Raw genomic sequence first — 25,981 nt, 5'->3', positions numbered from 1 at the left:
AGGATAATCAATAAGAGTTATTATGGGTGTTGAAATTCTTTGACACAGCAGGAGATATTTGTTCACATTAAGGGGAAATTCTCACGCTGGAATCAAACGTGAAGACGACAGGCTGGAATGAAACATCTGATTTGTGTTCAGGAGTCTGTTTGATTCACACGTGAATAAAACCCCTTTATGTTTGGACAAAGGCTCGTCAATAAGTTGATTCAGTGCATGATTCAGCTGTGAGCCCTGCTTTGTAGTGATAAGAATCATCAGCAGATCAGACTGCGTTCTTTAAAAACCACCAGAGAAAGGGCCGCTACAATGAGTCGATTCGACCTGCTTGAGTCCTTTTGGTGTAACAGACTCGGCTCCGGACTCTGTTTCTTTTAGGATCTCTGTCTTTGCCACCTGGACCAGATTAACAGCATTCATTTCCACCCCAGATTTCACTGAAATATTTCTGTTTATGTAGATTTCTACCTCTTTCCTCTCTGCAACACACTTCCACACCATGGATTTGCAGCACTAAGGTTAAAATGCATCATTATCTTAATGTTAATGTCTCTGCTGAAGCTCTGACTTTAGAGGCTGCAGGCTCAAAAGAAAAGAATCAAAAGCTTGCATTTTCACAAAATTACTAAAGTTGCAAACTTCAATCTTCAGGTCAAATGATCCATCAAAAAGACAAGCCTTCAAACCTTCAAATCCCTCAGATTATCATCCTGCTTTCTTTGAGGAAGGATCCTCAGACCTCAGAAGTTTTTTTGTTTCATGCAAACTTTATTTGAAAGGTTTAAATGCTGGATTCAGTGATTCATGTGTTTTATTCTGTCCTGAATCACCTCAAGTTACCTTAAAAACCATCAGTAAAGGCAAAGCTTGAATATGTACCCTCACTCTGTACTTCCTGTGTGTATTAAAGCGTTATGTTCATGCATATTTACCATCGGAGGAGACTTAACGTTGCTCTCTTGTAGAAACTGCTCCAGCGTCACCATCTCACTCCCAGGCGAAGAGGAGCGGTGCTTCATCCTGACCCCGGCTCCTCGCTGCGGTTGGGCCCTTTGGGGTAGGTGGTCGTAAGGAAGGGTGGAGCTACGTGACAGAGTCTGCTGTGATTGGCTGAGGCCCATGACATCATCACTAGATAGGCTGGCTGAGCGCGGTTGACGATCCGATGTATCTGAGGGGGTTAGAGATGAAGACGTTATGACGGATGAAAGAGAGGCAGGCTGATGATTCACATTTTTATCATTCATTCAAACATCCTGCTAACAGAGAAGACTGTGTGCACACCTCTGCAGTTCACAGGTGAGTTGGAGCTTGAGGTGTTGCGGCTGAAGTCTGCAGACCCAGGGCGACCTCCTGCGGTGCCGTGGTGACTGAACGTGGAGTCGTTTTGGCGAGATTCTTCATCAAATAGACCTGAAATGTGAAAGAGTCGTCATGCACACGCATCCTCTCGCTGAGTGAAGAATAAACAACTTGTGTATCAATGATCTGGTTTACCTCGCGGTCTTTGGCCCGGAGCTGGTCCCAGTCTGGAGCCGGAGTTGTTGTTTAGACCTAGAGAGGATGACTGGTGGCTCGGGGTGGAGCTTAAAGCTTTACGACCTGAAGGAAGGGAGTCAGAGAGTTTATTATTTCTCTTTTTGCATCGACATGACAGAAAGGAACAAAAGTTGTGAAACTGTTTTGGTAGATTGCTCTGATTGGAAACCACAAGAAGAGGCGGTTCGGTCTGCAGAGGAATCCTGAAACTGAAGGACTCAGTCTGAAGTGCACAGTGACAGATAAAGGTTTCTATCTGGTGCAGATTAAAATACCAGAATGACTCTAAAATCCTTTAATTTTTCTTCTGCCTTGAACAACCTGCTCTGTTCTGCAGCTGGACACACATCCACTGAAACCATCCCTGTTCTCATTACCTGGTCCGTGCCCGTCGTCTCCGTTGATGCTCTCGTTGCTTCCTCCTGGAGTGCTGCTGCGGAAAACACCGCGGCTCCTGTCTGTCAAACCTGCAGACCAATCAGAGGGTTGTTAGAAAGCTTGCTGGGTCTGAACGCAACTCTACGATCAGGAGACGTGATTTCTGAGACAAAAAGGAAGGGAGCTTGTAAGCAAAGCAAGACACAAGGTGGACTGTGACTTAACAAATCAGTGATACAGAGCTTCAACATCCTGCTGTGTGCCGTCATGAAACACTTATTTTTAGATTGCACTACATAGTTGGAAGGCTAGGTGAGGTAAGGGTCTTCATTTTGTGTGTGTGTACACCGTACGATGCAGCAAATTCTTAAACGCTGTCCCTCTGAGCTAACATGATGTCTGTATATTTATCTTCCACTTAAAGATGCTGATGTAAGCATAGAACTTGTGTTTTTAGAGCTTATGTATACAGTGACTAATAGGAGCAACCGTGCTGCAACGGCTGATTTCCATTGTGAGAAATGTGCAACAAATTTAAAGAAGCATGTAAAGGTTTAACACAAATGTAATGAAGGAAAAGTGCTTCAAATGAAAAACCATGTATTGCAAAAAGCCAAAAAACCTGCATTAAGAATCTGTTATAAACTCTTCTGCTAAAGAGGCCTCAACAGGTCGCACGTGAAGCTTTATCTCTTCCAGCTGTTGTCTGAATTTGTATCACTGATGTTTTTGCAGCACATTTGCTGTTAGTGAAGTTGTTTTTGGCTTTTTGCAATCAGTTTTTCAAGTAGCAGCGCATTTCCGACGTTGCATTCCTCTTACAAATAAATCTTTTTGAATTTTTTATCGTTTTTGAATTTGCAGCACATTTCTCTCTGTTGTTGTGCAGGATCGCCCTCGTTGGCCTCCGTTAAGTGCTTTTGGTGATCAGAAAGTTCACATTCCACATGAGAGATAGACACACAAGAGGGTTAAAGCGAGTACAAAGACAAACAGTGATGAAAGATGGGTGCTTGGGTGACGATTATGCAGTAAATTTGTCTTTGTTTTGGTGACTGGAGAAACACACGTCTCTGCAGCAAAGTTCTGAAGTATTCTGAAGCGGCTCAGAGCAGACTCAAACTTCCACAGGAGGAACAAACTCGGCAGGTGTAAACTTCAGGGAGGTGACGGCATGAAAGCACAGCTAGACTTTTTACACAGATGACTTTAAATGGCGTGGACATATGCGGGCAAGCTTGGCGTGCTCGGAAGCGTGCATGTGCGCTCAGACTTATACACATCAACCAACTCTGCACACTACTTACTAGATTTACTTTGCTGGTTCACTGCTTCATGCACCTGTCTGTGTGTGTTTGTGCGTTTGTGTGTGTTAGTGTTTAGAGTGCATGCATGAATGTTGCATCTGAGAGACTGTTGAGTGGACGTGGCAGTGAGGAGGATGATGATGATGATGATGATAAGTACGGTTAAAGAGGATGATGATGAGGAGGACGATTTTAGAAAACTCCGTTGGCTGATATCAGCTGGCAATTCATGACATCAGCGGTGATGTCAGAGGACGACCAGAACCGCAGTCGTCTGGTGAGAGAGAGAGAAGGACGGGTGGAGGAGGAGGAGGAGGGGGAGGTAGACGAAGAGGAGGAGGAGGAGGAGGTCGCGAGGAGCTTGTCTTGACTTTTACTGCGGAAGAAACGTAAGCGCTTTGGATTGGGAGGAGCTGAGATGAGGAGAACGGAGAGAGAGAAGGAGAGAGGGATGTAAAGAAAACAATGAAACAATGATTGTGTTAAAGATCACAGCCGGTTAAAGACATGATTGAGATTATCAGAAATGAAAGACACCATGCAAGAAAACCCGTCAGAATAAATCAAGAAAGTTAGATTCATGCATTTCAAATCAGGACTGAGCTCAACTCACTCTGAACTTTAACTGCTGCTGTAAAGTTAACGCACATGTTCAGACTGACACACGCTGCAGACAGACCAGACACATGCAGCTCTACAGTGCCGGGCTAAAGCTACATTTATATCTTATATTTTTCAATAAGATCATTGAAGTGTTAATGTGATAAAACTTATGAATGTTGTGTTGGAACAAATCTGGAACGAGCACATCGGGCCTGATTGGTCAGAAACTGGTCTGTTAGGCTACACCAGGTGGTGATATGTGAGTGAACAGAGAGTTTGAAGAGTAATGAGAAGAAGAAGGAGAAGAAAAGGAGGTGGATAAGATGACAAAAAGTGAACGCCAGATCCTAAAGTCTGCTCTAAGCCCTCACAGACTTTAAAAGCGTCAGGCCTGCAGTGTGCGAGTCTGTGAGGACTTAAGACGTGCTATTAAATGAAAAAGAAATGCAGACTTCCTGCCTGAGTTTATGTCTTACTGTAGTTACTTAGTTTAAAGTTGATATTTCTAAGCAAATTAGAAAAGGTCAAGCGGACATGAATGTAAAAACTTTACGAATATTTAACTGAAAAACATAAAAACTACAAAAACATTGAATAAATAGAAACAAGAAGTGATTATAATACAAGCAGTAAGTAACAAAAATACTTTCATCCTGCTTGATTTGTTTACATACATTTTTTTTGTACTTTATTAAATACTGCTTCAATTTATGAGCTTTTATTTACTCATAGCAGAGGCTCAACAATCACATCCTTCTCAATAAACTCTGAGTTGGTTCCAAAATTAAATCCACAGAAATTTGGACTCTCATAAATGTGTGTAATTTGACATTTTTACACACTTGATGATGTTACACTAGGACAGCACGAAGCACTCGCACACTTCCTGGAACAAACCTCTAAATTCACAACTGTGGGTGTGAATGTTTGGATTGGAAAGAAGAAGAAAAAGAAGAATAAGAAGAAGAAGTAATATTTCCTTTATAAATAAAATGATGCTGAAATAGATCCATCAAAGAAAAATTACTTTTTTCCTTTCAGAGATTTTTAACTTGTCCGTGTTTTCGGCTTCGACTTCTTTTCACCTGATATTTCATAAAACATGAAAAGTTTGATTCTGTTAATATCAAAAGGTAAGTTAAAGATCTAGAGTGAGTTGAGCTCTGCTGTAAGTAGAAAGAAAATTTGAGATTAGTGCATAAAAAAATAAATCACATGAAAATAGAACAGGTTAAAGCCATGCATTAAACCCAGCAGAGTAATCATCATCTTACTAAAGTGTGTGTTTTGCAACTTTCTTTGTATGTGATCGATGATTAAACCGTGTCAAATGATATTGATAACCGGAAATGCAAGAAACAGAGAATCCAGAAGCTCAAACTGGAAACTCTGAGTTTGCTGCTCATCAGGAGGAAGTTACACCATGTACTAAAGAATAAATCATGAAGCAAAACATCTTCCTCCTCTCTACAGAAGACGCTACAAGCTCATAAATTCAGACTGCGTTCCTCCATTTGCATAAAAATGAACCAAATAAGTTCATGTTTGGGTTTCAGTACCCTGCCCCGTTCTCCATCACTGCAAAGCACTCTGGGAAGAAACCCTGTCACCACTCCTGATTGCTCGCAGTTCTTCTAAAAGCCTGCCAGCGTCTCATTCCTCCGCCGTCTCCTCTGACTGATTGTCCCAAAGTAAGAAAGTGACGTTCAGTGACATCCTGTTCATCCCGAGGAGCCAAGAAAAACCCACACTGGATTCTCAGAGTTGTTTTGTTTTGTAGAGGACGTCAAGGACGAAGGAGTGACACATTTTTTAGCATAATTTAAACCCTGTGTCTCATATCAATCATAACACGAAGCTTTTAAAGTACTCACTGTCCTCCATCCTGTCACAGAACCAACAGAAGCTTCGAACACAGACTCCAAACTGTGTGAGAAAATGTCCTCAAACAAATACATCTTTCTCCCTCTTCATTAGAGTGTTATACTGAGAGTAACTCAACATGAATATATGAGTTAATCTGCTTTAAAGCTCAATGTTACCCACTACAACATGATTTCATTTTGCTCATAACCTTAAAAAGGTGTTGAACCAAATCTATAAAGGATGAGAAACCGGACGGGGAACCAAAACAGAAGCTAGACTTTCAACTGCTGCAGACGGGGTCAACTCTAACACGGGATTTAGTCTGTTGTCTGTGTGGGTGTGGGCTCTATTTAGACATTTTCAGGGCTTTACTTTGCCGTCAGAAACTCCATTTGTTCCTCCGTCTGCAGCCCACTGATCAGCTGTTCAGGTCTGCAGCTTCAGTTCACAGAGTAAGAACGAGACTCAACAGACCAAAGAAGAGAGGAGGAGAAACTTCTTCTCTAACTGGAGAGCAGCAGAGATCCAGAGTCACTTGGTGGAGCAGGTGTGTAAACTGTGAGCCCATGAACCCAGAGAGCTCCTGCTGTCAGGAGTGGGACTTCAGGACCTTTCTGAATCAGAGGAGACCAGCGGCTCACATAGTCTGCATCACTCACCATCCAGAGTTCCCTACAGCCTCGCTGAACGCCACCGTTTTACCCGCTTTCTTCACTTTTTTACAAGTAAGAGCTGAGATAACAAACTCTACAAACATCACTCAGTCTGCTACATAAGGTTGAGACTTTGGTGCTCCAAATTGTGTCAAAGTAGGATGCAGAAATATCAAGATTCACGATGTACCAGTTGACTTCTACACCATATACCTGAACAGCTGATCAGAGAGCTGTTCTTCATGTCAACTTAAAGGTGTGATTCAATAATAACACCACAGAGAGTTAGTGTTTCTATTTTAGGAGCAAAGTCTGTTGAATATTTTGTAAGAAGTGACACAGAGGAGATTTGAGGGTTTAAAAACAGCAATGTGTTGGTGAACAGGGCCCTCTAGAGGAGCCTGCAGGGATTACATCTGATCCAAAGTGAGAGTATTTCATCAGCTTTGAGGTTTTGTTTTGGATGAACGTGTTATTTAATACATCTTAATATCATAGTTAAGACTTTTATTAATATAGTCTGCACTCTCAGGAAGGAGGGGAACAAGAGATTTATCAGTCAGGATGTGAAGAGGAGCAACTTCCTGAATCGAGGGCTCCAAAAAAAGCTGTGAAAGAAGGCTAGAATAATTTATTTTGTGTGTGTGTGTGTGTGTGTGTGTGTTTGTGTGTTTACCTCGGCTGATGGGCGTCAGAGCTGGACTCTGCGGTCCCAGGCTGGGGCTGGTGACGTGGTTGTTAAGGTTACTGTAGGTGTGGCTGCTGTCCTGGGAGTCGCTGGCTGTCCGTTTAGGGAGCGGCGGCGGGGTTTCAGGGGGGAGGAGGGGAGGCGGGGCAGGTAGAGGGATGTCCGGGGCACTCTTTGCTCGCTCTCTGTCTTTGGCTCCGTCCTTGTCCCGGTCGCTGCCGCCTCGCTCCCTGCTGCTCTCCTTTCGGGGTTTGATCAGTTTGGCTAAAGCTTTGGCTCCGGACCACTGACTCCTCCTGACGACACAGAAACATTTACATCCAATATCAAGCTCTGACGGATTAATCACATCTCATTCAGACTTCTGTCGGAGTTATTCTGAAAACTAAATAATTACTTTTTAGGTGTGGGGTCGTAGAACTTGTACTGGTCCATGATCTTCTCCTCCAGTTTCTCCTTCTGACGACGAAGAGCATTCAGCTTATCTCTGGATGAAGAGGGAGAGAGGAGGAGGATTTTAATTAATCCTTTTTCTTCTTTATATTATTTTACATTAAAGGGTCATTCCCCTGTTTTTAAACCAGGTCCCTAAATTATAATATTTTTAACTCAATAACTCATTATGGATGAGGATTGCTCAAGTAGATCAGTTCAGTCAGCATCTGTGATATGAAGTCAGTAATGATTGCAACTCGTCTTATTTACACAATTTTATCTATTTTAAAGGTGACATATGCAAAATCGACTTTTTAATGGTTCTCTACCTGAAATATGTGTCCCTGGCATGTCTACAAACCCCCCGAAAATGAAAAAAATCCATTCTGCCCCTGTTCTGATTTCTCCACCTTTCTGTAAATGTGTGCTGAAACAAGCCGTTTCAGTTTTCAGTGTTTTTCATACGTCACAACGACATCCGGTCTGTAACGGAAGTCAGAGCTCGGAACTTGTTCAGCCCATAGACTGTATAAAATACAACTCAACACCTCCTCCGTTTTTCATTCCCTGCACACATGTGTGCTAACAAGGAGCTTAGGAGGGAGGCATGCTAGTTGTCTTAATAAACACAAAGGTCAGGTTTACTCCCCACGTCTGCAGATTTGAAGATCTAGTGGATGATTTTTATTTTTCATGGAAAAGTGCTAGCGCTAGTTAGCATAGCCACATAGCTACATGTTAGTAGCTGTGTACCAAGACACACGTTGACATAAAACAACAAAAAACACTAAATCTGTGACCAATCCTTCAGAAGGGTCCTGCTGCAGGTGCCTCTCCATCAGGATCAGATTCTGGATCAGATTCAGAGGGTTGAAGTAGCGCGGTCTGTAAGCAGTGTGTATATTCAGCCAACATGTAAACATTAGATCAACGTGCTGGAGAGCTGAGGCCACATCCACTTCCTGAGGGGGCGTGGTCAGAGAGGAAACAGACCGTTCTGAACAGGGCTGAAGAAGAGGGTTTTTCAGGCATGCCAAAATCTGATTTCAAAGTGTTTTTTTGAGCATAAACTTAAAAGACATGTTTTGTGGACCTCTTAGACCAATATATTTTGATGAAAAGAGCGTAATATGTCACCTTTAAAAACACCTGAAGCTTCAGTCTCCACTCTGAGACACAGTCACAAAACATGTGTTTGCATTCTGTCTCCAGAAATGTGGATGAGGAGTTTTAGGCGCTCAGCTCCTGCAGCCTGGATTCGGCTGCAGGAGCATCTGGCTCTGAGGGAGCTGGTCTCAGATTGAAGGCTTTAGATGAGGATGCGTCAGGTTGTGGATTCTTTGACTGATGACTTTCTGCTGAGTGATCCAGGATATGTTTTCATGTTTTTATATGATGTGTTGTATTTCTGTAGCGTTGCTGGAACATGCTGCTGCTGATCTCTTCTTTCTATTTACACTAAAATGCTGCTTCATTTGAACTTGGTGTTACTTTTGCCTGTTGTTCTTATTTATGTTATTGTGTTATTTTATTTATTGTGTTTTTAATCTCTGTAAAGTGTCCTTTCATGAAGCAGTTCTGGAAAATAACATCACGTGATTGTTTCTGTGCTTACATGTAGATTCTGTGTTACCAGGATGTTTACTACCAAAGCACAAGCCCTCTATGTGCAGTTTGTTTCCTTACATGTAATGTTTCTGCTCCTGGTGAAACAGCTCTTTGCTCTCCATGCTCCTCTCCAGCAGACTGTGGTTCTGCTGACTCAGCAGATTGATCTGACTCAGGAGGTGGTGGTTCTCCTCCTCTAGGTTCCCTTTCAGTCGACTCAACAGCTAAAAACACACACGCAGAGAGTCACGTCAGGAGGTTGTGATCTTAAAGAGAAGTCAAATACGCCTGCGTCAACTCAATGTGGGTTTACCTCGCAGTGGTTGTCCAGTTTGACCATGGTCAGATCCAGGCCTTGGTGTTGCTCATTCAGCGAATCGTATCGTGCCATCCATTGGCTCGCTTCCTGCTGGGAGGAGCTTAAAGAGATCTTGAGTTCGTTCATGCGCTGCTGCAGACCCTCGCACTGCTCCGACTGCTGGGATTGGCTTCCTGTCAGTCTAGAGAACAAAACATGAGAGTCAAAAGAAGACGGATGTGAGGACGGTCAAGTAATCCAGTCTTATAGTCTTGACATGCTCAGCCACAGAGCTGCAGCTACACTGATTACTCCATATACTCTCTTCCTTTGCAGTGTCAAATAAAATGGTACAAGAAACCCTCAGAGTGCCTGCGTGTGAGACATTACCTGTCAACGTCTGTCCTCAGCTGCAGATTCTCTTGCTGTAGCAGCCGATTCTTCTGGATCTCCTGGCTCAGTTCCTCCTTCTCTTTCTGTCCACGCCCCTCCTGCTCCTCCCATTTGTCTTTCTGTTGCAGCATCATACAGTATCTGCAAACACAGCAGAGGGTGAGTGGCTGTGATTCAGCAGATCAGTCTGCTGCAGAGATGCATCTGCTATACTTTCATAATCAAATTTCAAAGCATTGATTTAAGTAAACCCAGGCAGCACTCTGTTCCACTCGTGATCCAAAGTGATTAAACCATTAAACACAGGACATCATTTCACTCACTGACAAGTTTGTGTTTACTTACTTTCCGTGCAGCGTCCTGTGATCGTTCTCGAGTGCCCTCTGTTTCCCTTTCAGCGTGGTGTGCTGACTGATCAGCTGCTCGTACTCGTGCGCCTGCCTCTCATGAACGTTCAGCAGGCGTTCGTGGTCGCTGAGCACGCCCTCTCTGGCTCGCCACGCCTCTTCGCGCTGTCTTTGCCAAGTCTCCACTTCCGTCTCCAGAGCGGTGACTTGGCCCTGCAGCACGGCGTTCTGCGCCATGAGAGACGCACTCTGGGAGGAGAGCGTGGAGTTCTCCACCTAAGATAGAGCAGATGTAGAGTTGATCAGTTTACTCCGTCTTATTCCCTTTAATTTAAAATAACTGAACCTGTTTCTGTTTACTTGTAGTTTTGCAGTCTGAGTGTGTAAGGATGAATTCTGCTCCTGCAGGGTGCTGATGTGACGTTGCAGCGCCCCCATCTGGTTGTTCTGAGAGGTGTTCTGGTTCTCCAGCTGTTTGAGCTGATCCTTCAATAAACTGCTTTCTGTCTGCAGGGAGGAATTCTGGAGGAAATCATGACACCAAAATGATTAGAAACAAAAATAAAAAACTACACAAAAATGCTAAATAAGGTTCTTTTTTTTAATTGATGCTACTGATGCCACTACAAATAAGGATATTATTATCATCATCACTATCTTTTTATTTCATTTCTTTAAATATATATCAAAAGCATTATATATTTTTACTATTATTATTATTATTATTATTTTTTTTTTTTTTCATTTCTTTAAATATATAAAAAACATTATTAAAGATATAATTATAATTATTATGTGACAAATTTTGTTCTGCTTTGTTTTAAATAATAACAATATATGACAAAAAAAGCTGAATAAGATTTAAATAAAGAAACGTGTGATAATGAAGCTTTAAGAATTAAGTAGATAATCTTATATTTTAAATCTCTTTTTAAAACCCATTTTTACAGATTTGCTTTGATGGGATTTCATACTTCTAACCGCTTTTATTTTTCGCTTTTATCCAACTAATTGTTTGAAATTTTATTTGATTATTTTATTTGACTATTTATTGTTTTGATTTATTCTTATTTATTATTTTAATGTTCCTAATTTATCCTTTTCACTTTTTCTAATTTCCCCGATGTGATGTCGTCCTCTCATTGTGAAAACCTCTTTTATTGTCCTTTTAATGCTTTTAACCATTTTTATTTATTTAATTTATTTATCCCTGTAAAAACCTCTTGAACAATGATTTATTGGTCTATTGTCTTACCACTTCATTCTGTGTTTTTTTTTAACCTAATTCTGTTTTGCATTGTTAAAATTCCTCCTCCCTGTCTGTCAAAAGGTTTACTTTTTTATTCGAACCAAGCTTTATTTGTGAAAGCACTTTGTAAACATTTGTTTTTAAAGGTGCTATATAAATAAAGTTATTATTATTGTTATATGTTTTCACATACTCCTTGTACAGTGTAAGAACCTGCTTTGCACATCATATCATCATAATAGAGCATTAATAATAAAAGGTTGCCGTACGTTCTTCTCTACATCGATGAGATGATCTTTTATCCGTAGTAGCTCAGCAGTGGCTGACCCATGACCCCTGTCACCTCCTGAGCGCTGCTGGGAGTTGTGGTTTTCTTCATCTCCCTGACGCAGAGCACAAACTGTCTGACGAGCCTGCAGAGGAAAATAAATAAACATGAAACACTTAAAAACACTTAAATCTGACAATACAGGACTGATAGTAACAGAGTTAAAGACCTAAGGACTCATCTTAGTGTGCATCACGTTTAAAGCCTCATACTGATGATAGAAGTGACAAATAAATTTATAATATCAGTCTACAAAACACTGGGATTATGGAGTCTGTGATACTCAGCATGTGTGTTCTTACAGTGGTGAGTTCGGCCTGTAGTGTTGCATTGAACGCGCTGCTCTCCTCCACTTTCTTTTCCAGATAGGAGATTTTCTCCTCTTTGATCTTCATCGTCTGTTGGACAGTTTCCTCCAGCCGAGACTCCAGCAGCCTGTACCTGCTTTATTTACACGAAACAACAAATCAATAACACCACCCTAATTCCTCTCCACGTATCTATATCTGATACGAAGCCCTCTACCTGTCCTCCAGCGTGTGCTCCTGCTGCAGCAGCTTCTCCCTGTTCAGTCCGATCTTCTCCAGTTCTTCGTTGAGTCTCTCTAACTCGACGCTCTGCTGCTGAACGCTGAGCTTCTCTGACACCAGCTCCTGCACGCACAAAGACACATCATAATGAAACTCTGCTGACACATCAGACGATAAAATGCACATACTTAAAGATCAGTTCCTGCAGACTTCCATGTGACAAGTTCTTCCTCTCACCTCTCTCAGAGTAGCCAGCGTCCTCTTGTCAATAGTCGCCTGTTTCTGCAGCTCCTTGTTCTCCTTCTCAATGTCCTTTCCTTTCATTGCCACCTCCTTCAGCCTCTCCACTTCCTTACTCAATGCTGTGCCCTCCTTCCGCACCGTCGCCAGTCGCCGGGTTTTCTCCTCCAGCTCCGTCTCTTTGCTCTCCAGCAGCGTCCTGATCTTCCAGCTCTCCTTCTCCAGGTGCTTCCTGCCCTTCTCTGCCTGCTCCAGGTCCTGCTGAATCTTCCTCCTCTCCTGGTCACCTTCCTCCCTCCTCCTCCGCTCTTCCTTCAGTTCTTCCACTTCCCTTCTAACTTCCTCCTCTCTGGCCTGCGTCTCCTGCCTCTCTCTATCTACCTCCTCCCTCTCTTCTTTGCTACTCTGTACTTCCTCCTCTAAGCGATGCTTCTCCTGGTTCAGAGCTGCCACGTTCACCTCCAGCCTCTCTGCCTTCTTCTTCTCTCCTTGTGCCTCCTCTTTGACCTCCTCCAGCCTCCTCTGCAGCTCCTGGTTCTCTCTCTGGGACTCTTTGTGCTCCTCCTGTAAGGTGGCCAGGCGGGCGGTGGAGGAACGCAGGTTTTCCAGGGAGCAGCGGAGGTCCAGGTTCTCCTTTGAAATCAGGCCGTTCTCTGCTTCCTGTCTTCCCAGTCGCTGCAGCTCCTTCTGGTTATCCTCTGCTTCCCTCTTCAGTTTGTGCACCTCCTGCTCCATGGAGGACACCTGCTTCTCTAAAGTCTCAGACCGCTCGCTGCATGCACGCAGGGAGGTCACCTGGAAGCAGAATAAAGAGTTTGTCTCATTTAGTTCTTCAAATAAAAACACTTCTTCCATGAGTTGAAGTATTTGAGCGTTTTTACCTCTCTGCTCAGAGCGTCCCTGCTCCTCTCCAGCCGTGCCGCCTCCCTCTCCACCTCCTCGCACCGCCCCGCTCTCTCCCTCAGCCTCTTCGACTCCTCATTGGCTAGTTTGAGTTGCGTTTCCAAGCTGGCCAACCGGGAGCTGGTGTCGGTGATGTTCTGGTGCAGGAGGCGGTTCTCCGTCTCCACCTCTCGAACCCTCGCCTCATTGTTGGACTGCGCTCGCTCTTGAAGGGAGGCCACCGCATCAGAGAGGTGCTGCCTCTCGCTCTCCAGCTCTGAGATCTGATTGGACAAAACAAGCAGGTGAAGGTGTCAACAAAGGATGCATTTAGTGTCTTGTAATGAGCATTAACAATGTAGGTGTGTGTGTTAACTACCTGTCTGTCTTTCTCTGTCCTCAGCGTGTGCATTCCTCTCTCCAGCATCTGTTTCTCCTTCAAGATTTCCTCTCCCAGAGATTCCATGTCCTGATTGGTGAGTCTCTCCTGGTCCAATAATCCCTGGAGACGCTCCAGCTAAGGAGAAAAAAAACAACACAAGATCAAGGTACTACAATAATTAGCAACATTCAAACAAGTGGCAAGAATAGGAAAATGAATCAGCTCCTCTGATGCACCAGATTTAAAAAAACACAAATCAGTAATTTTACCCTCAAAAGCACAGGACCATCAAGTTTAATGCTGCTTAAACATGATGGTTTGTCTGTTATTGTGCAACTTGGTTGCTTGGAAAGATTAGTTTGGATGCAACAAGATGTGTGTGTCACGTATAATAACTCTAAAAGCTAACCTAACTAAAAGAGCAAACTAACAGAGCTCTTAGGAGGCTGTTTTGGGTTTTCAAAAAGGTCTATCCAAGGATAACCCTGCAGCAGTTACAGTCATCTTCCTGCTAAGCAAACAAACGGAGCTATTCTAAAACTTGTTGTGCTGATAAGTGAATTATAATCTAAAAGATACAAACAGGACCCAGAGTTCATAACTCCTCTATAGGAACAAATCTCTGCCTCCTACCTTCTTGCCCAGGCTCTGGTTCTCTCGGTCCAGCTCCTGCGTGTGGAGCTGCTTCTCCTCCAGTTGGTGGTTGTCCTCTTTCAGTCTCTCGATCGAGGCCTGAAGCTCCCGGTTCTCCTTCTCCAGCTTCAACACCCGACTGGAAACGCACTCGTTCAGCTCGTGGACTAGCGACTTACGAGCTGCAAACAGTTTGGAACATAAAGAGTAAGATTTCAGGACACACGTAACACAGGATGTGACAGAACATTTCAAACAGCATAGAGTGTGTCGTACTCTCTGTGTTAGTGTTGTCATGGTTCTTGGACAGCTGCTCCAGCTCCCAGCCAAGGTGAGCCGATTCATTCATGCTCTGCTTCTGACCGATCTCCAGCAGCATGTTCTCCTCCACCAGCTCCTCCAACCGTCTGCGCTCGTTGTCTCTCTCCTAAGAAACACAGACAGCTACACATGAGTACTCTGACAACAGTTTAAACCAAAGTATAACCTCTGAGTATTTTCATGCAGAGCCTTCTTAGACAGATGTATAAATGTTTGATAATGTCAGAGTCATGTACCATCTCCAGGTCGTGTATTTTAGCTCGTAGTAACAGGTTGTCTTTCTCCAGTGTGTGCAATTTATCACAGCGCCCTCTGGAGGACGATAGCTGCTCCTCCAGAAGCACCTTCGTCTCCATCAGAGTCATGTTGTCGTCACGAAGCTCCTGCACGACCACACACACACAAATACACACAATATCAAATCATATCCCATAAAATTACACAGTCACTGATTATTTTATATCGATGTGAAGATGTTTTTTTATTACCTCAACTCTGGTTTTGTAGAAATGAACATCGTTGAGTTTCTCTTTGCACCGGGTCAGTTCAGTCTCCAGCCGGTCCACTCGGGCCGCTCTCTCCCTCAGAGAGTCCACCTCGTCCCGATACACTCTGACCGAACGAGCCTCACACGACAGTGACTGATTCTGAAACACACAACATATCATTAATTGCATGAACTAAAGCATGATTTATAACAAAGATACGATTTGGGGGGGGGGGGCTGGAGAGGTACATATGTATCAACGAGGCATAAATTAAGATCAGGTTATGTGTTCAGGTCGGATTAAACAATGCATGACACATTAAACTTGAATTCAGATCTGCATTTTTAGGTCAATCTATGATGATAAAGTTCCACTGAAGTGAAAAGAAAACAATCCCAACTGAACAAAAGACTTGAAACTTAACTTTCTGATAACAACATTGGTCACAGGCTGAATCTCCTCCCTAAACCCTGAACCCTGAGCCCATAGGGACTTATTAGACATCCCCTGGAAAGGGATTGAGTGCACAAGGCTGCAAGAGCTCAAAGTGGAGTAACTAGGGAATGGAACAGCAGTTTGTGAATACTCAAGAAAACATGCATGGCGTGATGTAGTTCACCTTGGTGGCATTAGGGATTTTTATTGTACAATTTTTACTTTCCTTGAATCAAAAGAGCTTAAGAGACAGACAGACAGACAGACTGACTGACTGACTGACTGACTGACTGATTTTCATGATTTCAGACTCTTGCCGTAGAGACTGGACGAGAGGTAATGGACAATTTATCGATGTCCTCTTTTTGAAAATATATAATGTGTGAATATATATTAAATCAGGCTGTTTTATATATTTCTACTTTAAGGAAAACTTTGTTTCTTTTAAAAAGTCAAGGTTGGTTGCACCTTCCATACTTCGTGTTTACCGTCCATCTATATATTCTTGTGTTGTGGTTTCTTTACTTTTCCATGCATGCAGGCTTCCCCTGGAAATCCCATACTTCACGTCACAATGCATTGAACTATCAGTGATTCCCTCATGCTAAGTCTGCAGATATGCCAACTTATGGAAAGGGCTAAAAAAGTCTGCAAGAGATCCCTCATTCACTTGATGATTTGACACAGGGACAGCACTAAGACCTCACAGACTTAAACAGGAACGAGCCTCAAAGTCAGCGAGTGTGGACATCGAGACTGGGCCGTTCTCTTGGGATTTGTATGGCCTGTTGAAACCTCCGACAGACAGGATTTCTCAACAAAGGTCTGACTTAAGTGAAGTGTTATAAAGACTCACATAACTGGAACATCAAAACTACAAAAACAAATCCACAAATAATCCTGCAGCGTATCACCAGCAGCCCTCTGTGCCCTCCTCCAGTCTGTAACTACTGGGTTATAAACTGTTCCTGACCTCTTGTTTCAGTCTCTGCAGCTCCTGATCCTGACGCTCCACCTCATGTTTTGAATCCATCAGCTGCTCTGTTTTCTCCTCCCTGCAAACACACACACACACAGGAAGAGATCAGTCTCAAATAAATACGTTACAATCCATCATTATGTTGCATGATCGGCCCTGTAACCTGGTTATGTGTACATGGGTTACTTTGAGTCTTTAATACATCCTGGTGAAAGAGTCAGTAGCTGTAAAGTAGAGTGTTTAGTTAGTCTTTAAATAGATGGATCCCGTGTGTGATTATACTGTAGTTCAGAGCTAGACAGGGTAATAAGCTGTGTTGGATGTATAATGACTACCAGCTGCTTGTATCACCAAACTTCAGCCGAAGTTCTTCCATCAACGTCTAGGTATCCACTCTCTCTCTTGATTTCGCTGAACATTACTCACAGCTCTTGTCTGTATCTGCGGAGCTTGGCCTTGGTGTCAGCGAGCTCCACAGACAGATGCTGCTTCTCCTCTGTGGTCAGTCCGAACACAGACGATCCGCCGTTAGTCACTCCCACGCCTCCAGAGCTCTGCCCACGCTCCGGGCTGCTCATGCCCAGGTTCCTGCACCCTTCCTGGGGCTGCTGGCTGGAGAGGTAGTCCCTCTCTTGAGTCAGATCCACAATCACCTGAAGAGAGAGTGTTTATTAATTTAACATCATCTTCTTATCTATAGTTTATTGGTTGTGATGTGTGTCCTCATACCTCACTGGCTTTGTCTCTCTGGTCAATCAGCTGCTGTAGCGACACGGCCATATTTTTGGACAGAGGCGTGAGCTCTTCCGGTGCAAGCTCGGATCCCTCCTCCAGCCAGGACAGGTCAAGAACATTCAGCTGGTTGTGTGTCACCTGTAGCAAACATAATATGAGACATACATTTTTTATTGGCTGGCTTTCTTACTGATCTTCTGGCTGTGTAAGATGCTTGATCCTGATTGGTCAGAGGCGAACTGATCACACGTCATGTCAAATCAATCTGCAAAAAAGAGTTCAGGCACATTTTGCTTCTGCTTGTTGACACCACAGACCGTAAGTGACTCTGCTGTAGTTAGATGCATCAGGAAAGGTTGATGAGGCTGAGAACAGGGCTGTGGTGCGAGCAGAACCACCTCCAGCTTAATGTGACAAAGACCAAGGAGCTGATTGTGGATCTGAGGTGGAGCACAACACCAGTGACCCCTGTTTCCATCCAGGGGGCCAGTGTGGACATTTTGGAGGACTACAAATACCTGGGAGTGTACTTGGCCGAAAAACTGGACTGGGGCAGGAACACAGAAGCCGTCTACAAGAAGGGCCTAAGCCGCCTCTACTTCCTGAGGAGGCTGAGGTCCTTCAACATCTGCAGGACGATGCTGAGGATGTTCTATGAGTCTGTGGTGGCCAGTGTTTGCTGTGGTGTGCTGGGGCAGCAGGCTGAGGTGAGCGGATGCAAACAGACTGCATAAACTGATCCGTAAGGCCGGTGGAGCTTGACTCCCTGACAGCGGTTACAGAGAGGAGGACTCTGTCAAAGCTCCACGCCATCATGGACAACATCCACCACCCTCTCTACAACTTGCTGCTGAATCACAGGAGCACATTCAGCGCAAGACTGATCCCCCCTAAATGCACCACAGAATGCCACAGGAAGTCATTCCTGCCTGTGGCCATCAGACTCTTTAACTCCTCCCTCTGATCACTGAACAATAACTGCAACTCTTCCACTTTAACATCCTTGTATATGTCTCCTTCATTCCAAGTGCTGTTGTACATAGATATCTAACTATTCTGAGCTTTGTATATGCTTTGTGTTTTATTCCTTGCATTGTGCTCTACTGACCTCCTGAATGTGTGAGACGATGGCAGCTTGTGTCTCGATGTCCAGCAGTTTGATCTTCTCGATCATCTCTTCTTTTCGTTCACACTGTAAAGAGAGAAACAGAGGAGGAAACACGTCTGAATACCGTGTGTTTAATAATGGGTTTTTTTATGCAGTGACATAAAGAACAGAGGTTTGTTTGGTTTGTCTATTTAACCACTAATGTGATGCAGACAGACGTATTTTGTTATCGCATCAACATTATTTTCATGTGGCTTTATCCACCCCTCCCTTTCTCTGTGTTTCCATTCATCGCTCCCTCGTGGCCTTCCTTTTCCCTGGAACCAGTATAACCAGTACAGGTAGGGAGGGAGGGAGGGAAACAAAGGGAGGGAAAACTCAAAAGAAAAAAGGTAATGAAACAAGGAAAGAGGGAGCGAGAGAGAGAAGAGAGCGGCCGCAGGGAAAAGAAAGATAAGAAAAAGGCGGTGTGTTCAGAGCTTTGGGAGGGGTGGAAATGAGAAACAACAAAGAGGTGAAGGAACAAACACACAGAGAGGGAAACCACCTGAGCCCCGACCTCCCACATGAGCAGCCCTTCCTCTTTAATTACAGGTAACCCAATTAACCCTAAACCTGCCAAACATGGAGCTCCTCGAAATGCATTTCAAAATCTGCTCTCAAACTTGATCTAAGCTTAATCACTTTAACACAAATGTTTACAGATTAAAGTCGCCTCGAGCAGGATCTTAACTTGTCAAAGTATCCTGATTACCTCCAACACTTTCATTAAAGAGTGTCATTACTCTAAAAGTCATTCAAGTATTCAAACCACGGGTGTTTCTCCATGTGTGTTTGGATCCTGCAGACACACCCACAGCCGCATTTATCAGACTGAACGGCTCTGCTCAGACACGCAAAACCAAACAGACGAATACACTTCCTGGGAGAGACAGGGTGGCACAGATCCACTCTGTGTTTGGGAGTGTGTGTGCGGTGTGTTACCTGGACAGCACAGCCGAGTATCAGCAACAACAGTCTCTTCAGCTCATCCATGCTCTTAGCTGGAAGTAGAAGAAAGCACAGAGGCAGGTTTTTGAATTATTGAAGGAATAAGAACTCAAAGTTAATGGAGAAAAGTTCAAACACCTGCTAAATCTGAAGTTCAAATGCAAGGTGTTGAGCTTTATCAGGCTTGACTTAATCACACCTTCAACTCACTACAGACTCCTTTAGTATCTGTTTCCTAATCTGTTTTCATTTGTCTTAATCATGGTCTACCAGCATGTTAAAGCAAGCAGGATTTGATTCCTGCAAACAGGCACAGGTAATATTGACACTTCAATCCGTGCACCATTACATTTGTCATAATCACGACTCGATGACAGGCACGGTCGACTCAAGCTGTGTGCAGCCTGCATGAGAAACAGATTTGTTTTCCAAATCTCAGCTCTAAGACGGACTGACTGCACGGTTATTTCAAAGCTATCAGATTTGGGTGTCCAGAGAGGGTTTTCATGTGTGGTTACTTGATTACTTGAAGTCAGCAGAAAGTATACTGTTCGATAGTCATTGGGAAGCATTCAACAACAATTCGAGTAGACCCCTGACTGTGCAGAGTTGTTGTAGATATGCTAGTTAGATATATGCATGCATATGATGTAGACATGCTGGTGTTACCTTGCAAAGTTTGCACTTGACTTCATCTCATTTATGTTTTAAGAGAACTTCCTAACAGAGCTTTTGACAGCTGCAGAAGTCGCCTGTTTTACTGGTGTTGACCCTCATGCTTTCTTCTTCTCTTGTTATTTAAAGGCAGTTAGAAAACCAGCTTTCAGATGGTCTACCACAGTTTGATTGTTATACTGCAGCACAATCAGGCACCATAAAAACATTTAAATAACAGATTTCTAAGATTAAATAATAACTGTCACATGAACAACTTGATTTTTCTTTTCATTAAAAGGAATATTACAATCTTGAAATCACAGCTAAGATTCAAGATTCAAGATTCTGTCTTCAGTATTAATCTACAATGTTGAAAATAATTAAAATAAGTAAAAACCATTGAATGAGAAGGTGTGTCCAAACTTTTGTCTGGTAGTGTATTTAACTGTGAGATTAAACGTCATGCATGTACAAGACAGAATCAGCAAAGATGATAAGAGGTGCTGCTTTGTCCACAGGGGGCGCCAAATCAATTCAAAACACTCTTTGCAAGCTCTGGAGTACAAAGCATTTCCTCTGCCCCCCCGCAATACGTCCATAACGGCTCATATCATGAATCTGAGAAACACAGATGATGAGTCAAAAGTACAAACTGCTACCAGAAGACCCGGGGAAGTACTAAACAGAAAGACTCAAACTCAGCTCAGTCCTGTTCGTGCTGCTGCAGCGTTTCTGATACTCATCCATCATTCTGGATTTGACAGCATCATTGTGCGTCAAGTTGCAAGGGACACAAAAGACCCTTTCAAATCCCATTAAGGCGACCACAGCCGGACCGAGACAGATCTATAGAAACCTGATTGGATTTGCATTTCAAGCAGCAGCAAATGTGTCTTCAATACCGTGAGCAGCAGCTCATCCGATGAGGCTGTTTGCTGCGTGAGTTAAGTCAGTCTGGATACAGACAGAATGAGGATTGTAAACAAATTAGTATTATCATTATAATTATTCATTTATGGCTGCACAGACGAAGGAGCAACTTGAAGAAATGTCCGTATTGTTGGTCTTCTGTTAGAGTAAGAGGGGACGTCATTTGAGGTTGCAAACACCAACATGCTGCAGAAACAGGAGGCTGGGAATGATGTCTTCAGGCCTATATCACACCTTGCAGGAAATATTTGACCATCCAGACTTTTTATAAAGTTTTTGTTCAGTCAGTTTCAGCATTTAACTGGACTACAGTTTTCAATCATTCAAATCCTCTAAAAGACAATTTTTTAAATTAATTCATGTCAGCTGAAGAGGAAGTTTTGTTGCAATGATTCATAAAAGGAAACCTGATACGGGGTGAAGGATGTGTGGGAGTGTTTTACCTGATAGTGGATCCTTGGCGATGCACAGGATGTTTGGAAGAGGCATGACTATTAGCTGCTGTAAGGTCTCCTGTAGAGGGAAGGAAGAGGGGTACGGGAGGGAGAGAGAGAGACATAAAAAGATTGGTTATTATTTTTGTATTTGTCATAAAATGTGCAAAATCAGAGACTTCAGGAGCAGCAGAGAGGTCGGCTAAAAGAAATAAAAGCGCTGAAGTGGCTCATGTCATGTTTGTTACGCACAGAATACTGTTAAGATAAACAGATCTTCATTCAGATTCTTTTAGACTTATTTTTTTAAAGGGTTGTGATCTAGATAAGAACCAAAGTGGACATTTATATCTAAATTCAGATAACTTAGATGTACAAATATACTTATCTGTAATAAGGAAAACAACACTTGCAAAAACTAGAACTCAATCAACAGAAAATCAAATAAGGTGTACAGCTTTTTATTGTAAGAATATCTTCTAGGAAGAGTGATCGTCTTGAGCATAATAAGGAGCCGTAAGTAAGACAGAAATGTGTTTATTAAGTAGAGCTTTTCCTCTAACTCCAGCTTGAGTCATGTGTTGTAAAACAACACAAAGTGTGAAAGCAGAGCGGACAATATCTGCACCCCCCTCTGCTCAGCTTTGATCCAAACACATTTGGTAGAAATGAACAAAGTCCAGCCACCAACTGACCCAGACATGTGTGTTTGTGTGCATGTGTGTTTAGGCCGGCAGCCAACAGGAAACACAAAGAGAGTGTGTGTCTGAGTCAGGAAAGAAACAGCACGCTGGGAGGGAATAGTTTCCATTCCAGAATATCCTCTCCTGCCTCCCAAAACACACCTGATTGTTCGGGCGAGCCAAGAAAACACAACGCTGTCTTTATTTTCTTATCAACTCTGATTAATCATCTTCCATCAGAGCGTGGGGAAGGGCAGAGGAGTCTTTATCGAAACATTTGTCTGCCAAAGAAAAGTGTTTAGACGTAAGGAAACATGACGGGGGCTTAAGGTCACACAGGAAGGCATTAGGGTGAGAGCGAGGGCGCATGGGAGGAGGCGTGCTGATGACCCCCGGCGAAGACGAAGGGAAATGTATTGGGAGGGTTTGAGTCTGAGGGAAGTGACTGTCAGCAGGGATGGGCTGGAATAACACACCAATAAACACAGCACACACCTGCACACAGTCTCGCATTCACAACAAGGGAAGCATCCTCATGTGAGAAACGTTTCTGTGCATACTCAATGTGTCGTCCAGAGAGTCAGCTGCTAACCAGGCAAGTAAACGCACGATCAGCTTACAGCGCAGCTACGAGCAGGCTGCATGGACAGCTTCAGGGGAGAGACATACCTGCAGGTAGAGTTACAGCAGCTTATACGGCAGGAGGTAACGAGAGCCCCACACACACACTGGAATAAATAAAACATGTGAGCTGGCTACCAGGTGTCTTTAAGGCACAGCTCAACTCCAGTCTTAAAATGATTGGTGTTATGAAGCGGGTATCAAGTCGACGTTTCTGGGCACAAACCAAAGCAGCATGCATCACTCATAGACTTTATAAACCATGGACGTGATCTCAAGGATGTCACACACTGGTTTCTGAAGAAGTAACCCAACGATGGTGGTCTCCATATCAGAAAAGCTGACTCACACTAACTTTCAATCCACTTAGAAGCGGGCAAAGAGGTGGAGCTGAGATGGGGTCAGCCTTCTGTCAATCAGCTACATCCCTACATATGTCAGTCAAAGTTATGCACCTTATTATGCAACTGTGTGCATCATTCTTTAAAAAGTGTGGGGACTACGGGCGATGGTGGCCTAGCAGTCTAAGCGCTCCACATACAAAGGCTATAGTCCTCGTTGCAGAGGTTGCAGGTTCAATTCCAGCCTCGACCATGACCACTGCATGTCCTCCCCCTCTCTCTGCTCCCCTCATTTCCTGTCTCTCTTCAGCTGTCCTATCCATAAAGGCAAAAATGCCCAAAAATATAACTTTGATATAACTGTGGGTACTGAAAGAGTTTCTTGAACCAGGCTGAAATTGGGACGTCATGGAAATTCTTTGTTAGGACACATGAGGTCTTGCAGTTTGGTGTGCCCCACGACAGTTGGTCCACGAGGGAAACCAGATGAAAGGGGTGCACCGTCCTGTCGACCGTCTATGGGTTACTATTGCTGCAGACAAGATCACTGATTACAGCGCTGTTCAGCAAGAGCATACAGGGGAGGAATAGTGGGGCAAAGTCTTTCTAAGTCTGCAGCAGAGGTACGAACAATGCCAAATGGACGTCCCTGAAAATGGGAAAGCAAGCAAGAATTGACTGCATGGTGTGTTTGTGATGCCAGGACTCCTGTTTGCATGTCAAACCTCTTTTGCTCCCACAATCCTATCTGTATGAAGTCACAGCAAAGGAGAAAGGTGGCGTTGTTTGGTCCAGATGAGAAAAGGGAAGTGTGATGGAATAGCTTCCTTACACTGCTGTTGCAGAATCTCAGCGGGAATAAAGACAACTATGGAGATAAAGGATCCTTTTTGTTGGAATGAAAACTCAACTTTTTACATTAATTAACTTGTAGAGTCAGAGGAAGTTGTAATAAAGTTTAGTTTCTGTCCACACATCCCTAAAAGGACGGGAGAGGGACAAAGTAAATGAGCGTGCAGGTTGAGGTTCAGGGTGTTTTTTCCATTTGGAAACAAAGATGGAAGTCTGAGGTCAGAGCTAACGAGCTGGTTGTTTATTATAGATGAGACAGATGAAGTTACGCTCTGCTCTCTGGCTCGTACCCTCTGCACCTGCAGCGTATTAAACATATGTTAATATAGGAGCAGCACATTTACCGTGGAAGCCTTCTGTCACTAAACACACACGTTATATAAAAAGAGGGTGAAGAGGTTGAAAGGTTGAAAGTCAATGACACATCAAAGTGCACTCGTGTGCGTGTGTGTGCGTGTGTGTGTGTCTGTGAACTACTAATAGCTCAGATCTATAGATATTCTCCTGCAGCGACATCACCAGCAGGATCTAACACTTTAAAACTGACAAGCGATCAATACAGCCAGCTACATGACCCATTTACACTCACACACACACATACGCACAAGGCCTAAATCCATGCCCCACTAACACACTGGGCTCACATTTCTAATCCCAGATCAATAAAATGGTGGCAGCTCACCAAAGATCTGACTGTGCAGCTGATGCCGCAGAACTTTCCCACCACTTCCATCGCTTAAAAACCAAAACAGAATGTTTCATGTGAAGCTCTGCGCTCGTTCCTGATTGGTTGAGTTGGGTTAAGTTTATTCTGGAGGTAAATATCAAAGTGGGCTTCACGGGCAGACATCAGCAACGTTGTCTCTTCCATTCAGGCTCTCTGATTATAAAACTACCTTGGTGTGAATTTAAAATTGGATGTAACCCAAGTTGGAATGATTTTGTTGTGCTGCAGATTATATAAATACAGATTCTGGTAAATTATCATCTCTGTTGTGTAATCTGGTGACTTTGTACACACACCAGCATGTGAAGAATCAGTAAAGATCAAATCAATAAAGAGCAATTGAGCAATAACCACCACACTGATAAAAAAAAGCACACAGGACACATGACTCCTCAAATGTTGCTTCATTCAGTCAGAGCAGAAAACGATGAGCAGTTTTGACCTTGAATCAGATCTTTCCTTTTTCCTTTCCTTCCTTCCCTCTCTCTCCTCTGTTTACTCTTCCTGTGCCATTAAAGTTACTAACCATAGACCTTTCTGGAGTCCCTCAGCTCCCTTGTCTCGTAGGTTCCTCTGGATCTCTGCCGTAGATTCCTTTTTTAGGGTCTGTTATTCATCCTTTCTTTTCTTCTTTCATTCCTTTCATTCCGTCCTTCTTTCTTTCATTCCTTCCTTTTTCCTTTCATTCCTTCCTTCCTTTTTCCTTTTCTTCCTTCTTTCTTTCATTTTTCCTTTCCTTCCTTCTTTCTTTCTTTTTTCATTCATTCCTTCTTTTTTCCTTTCATTCCATCCTTCCTTCTTTCTTTCTTTCCTTTTTCCTTTCCTTCCTTCTTTCTTTCTTTTTTCATTCCTTCCTTCCTTCTTTCTTTCATTCTTTCCTTTTTCCTTTCATTCCTTCTTTCTTTCTTTCATTCCTTCTTTCTTTCTTTCATTCCTTTCTTTCTTTCTTAGTTATCCCGTCCTTTCCTTCTGTCTTTCCTTCAACATTTACTCTCCTCTTTTTCTTTCTTCTCCTCTCCCTCACTTTTCTCTTTTCTTAGACCTTTCTGGAGTCCCTGGAGCTGACAGGAACAAAACACGGATGTCTAAAACTGTGCAGTGCATCGATCAGTTAATCCATGCATACTATTTTACCTCCCCTGCTTTCACATTTTTCAAAAACAATTCAGTGTTGTCAACTTATTTCTGCTGCTGCTGCATCGTGACTAGAAGACGCCAAACCTGCAAGAAAATGCACGCGGGCTTTTCATCCGTCTGATCTTGCATCCGCCAAAACCAGCTGAAATTGGTAGGAATAGTAGTGAGGTGTGTGTTTCTGAGC

General features: G+C 43.3%; 1 protein-coding gene across 2 annotated transcripts in view; it reads right to left on the bottom strand.

Moving 5' to 3' along the window:
- The window catches only part of ccdc88c (coiled-coil domain containing 88C), a 48,212-nt gene that overhangs the window by 5,294 nt on the left and 16,937 nt on the right, over window positions 1–25,981 (bottom strand). Inside the window, exons 4-30 of one of the 2 annotated variants that reach the window (XM_034675195.1) lie at window positions 21,446–21,515; window positions 19,410–19,468; window positions 18,426–18,509; window positions 17,312–17,455; window positions 17,009–17,235; window positions 16,577–16,658; window positions 15,169–15,327; window positions 14,917–15,063; window positions 14,636–14,786; window positions 14,360–14,541; window positions 13,724–13,861; window positions 13,344–13,628; window positions 12,460–13,257; window positions 12,218–12,345; window positions 11,995–12,136; window positions 11,634–11,777; window positions 10,476–10,637; window positions 10,114–10,391; window positions 9,766–9,909; window positions 9,391–9,577; window positions 9,156–9,301; window positions 7,432–7,521; window positions 7,023–7,330; window positions 1,917–2,006; window positions 1,498–1,602; window positions 1,285–1,413; window positions 933–1,171 (exon numbers count right to left, since the gene is read on the bottom strand). In XM_034675195.1, coding sequence (XP_034531086.1) covers window positions 933–1,171; window positions 1,285–1,413; window positions 1,498–1,602; window positions 1,917–2,006; window positions 7,023–7,330; window positions 7,432–7,521; window positions 9,156–9,301; window positions 9,391–9,577; window positions 9,766–9,909; window positions 10,114–10,391; window positions 10,476–10,637; window positions 11,634–11,777; window positions 11,995–12,136; window positions 12,218–12,345; window positions 12,460–13,257; window positions 13,344–13,628; window positions 13,724–13,861; window positions 14,360–14,541; window positions 14,636–14,786; window positions 14,917–15,063; window positions 15,169–15,327; window positions 16,577–16,658; window positions 17,009–17,235; window positions 17,312–17,455; window positions 18,426–18,509; window positions 19,410–19,468; window positions 21,446–21,515 — 4,818 coding nt within the window. The remainder of the gene's footprint in view (window positions 1–932; window positions 1,172–1,284; window positions 1,414–1,497; window positions 1,603–1,916; window positions 2,007–7,022; window positions 7,331–7,431; window positions 7,522–9,155; window positions 9,302–9,390; window positions 9,578–9,765; window positions 9,910–10,113; window positions 10,392–10,475; window positions 10,638–11,633; window positions 11,778–11,994; window positions 12,137–12,217; window positions 12,346–12,459; window positions 13,258–13,343; window positions 13,629–13,723; window positions 13,862–14,359; window positions 14,542–14,635; window positions 14,787–14,916; window positions 15,064–15,168; window positions 15,328–16,576; window positions 16,659–17,008; window positions 17,236–17,311; window positions 17,456–18,425; window positions 18,510–19,409; window positions 19,469–21,445; window positions 21,516–25,981) is intronic. The other variant, XM_034675196.1, reaches the window with a different exon arrangement.

This window comes from Notolabrus celidotus, chromosome 22, assembly GCF_009762535.1.
Source record: "Notolabrus celidotus isolate fNotCel1 chromosome 22, fNotCel1.pri, whole genome shotgun sequence".
In the NCBI taxonomy this organism is placed as follows: domain Eukaryota; kingdom Metazoa; phylum Chordata; class Actinopteri; order Labriformes; family Labridae; genus Notolabrus; species Notolabrus celidotus.
This window is presented reverse-complemented; position numbering and strand designations above follow the sequence as displayed.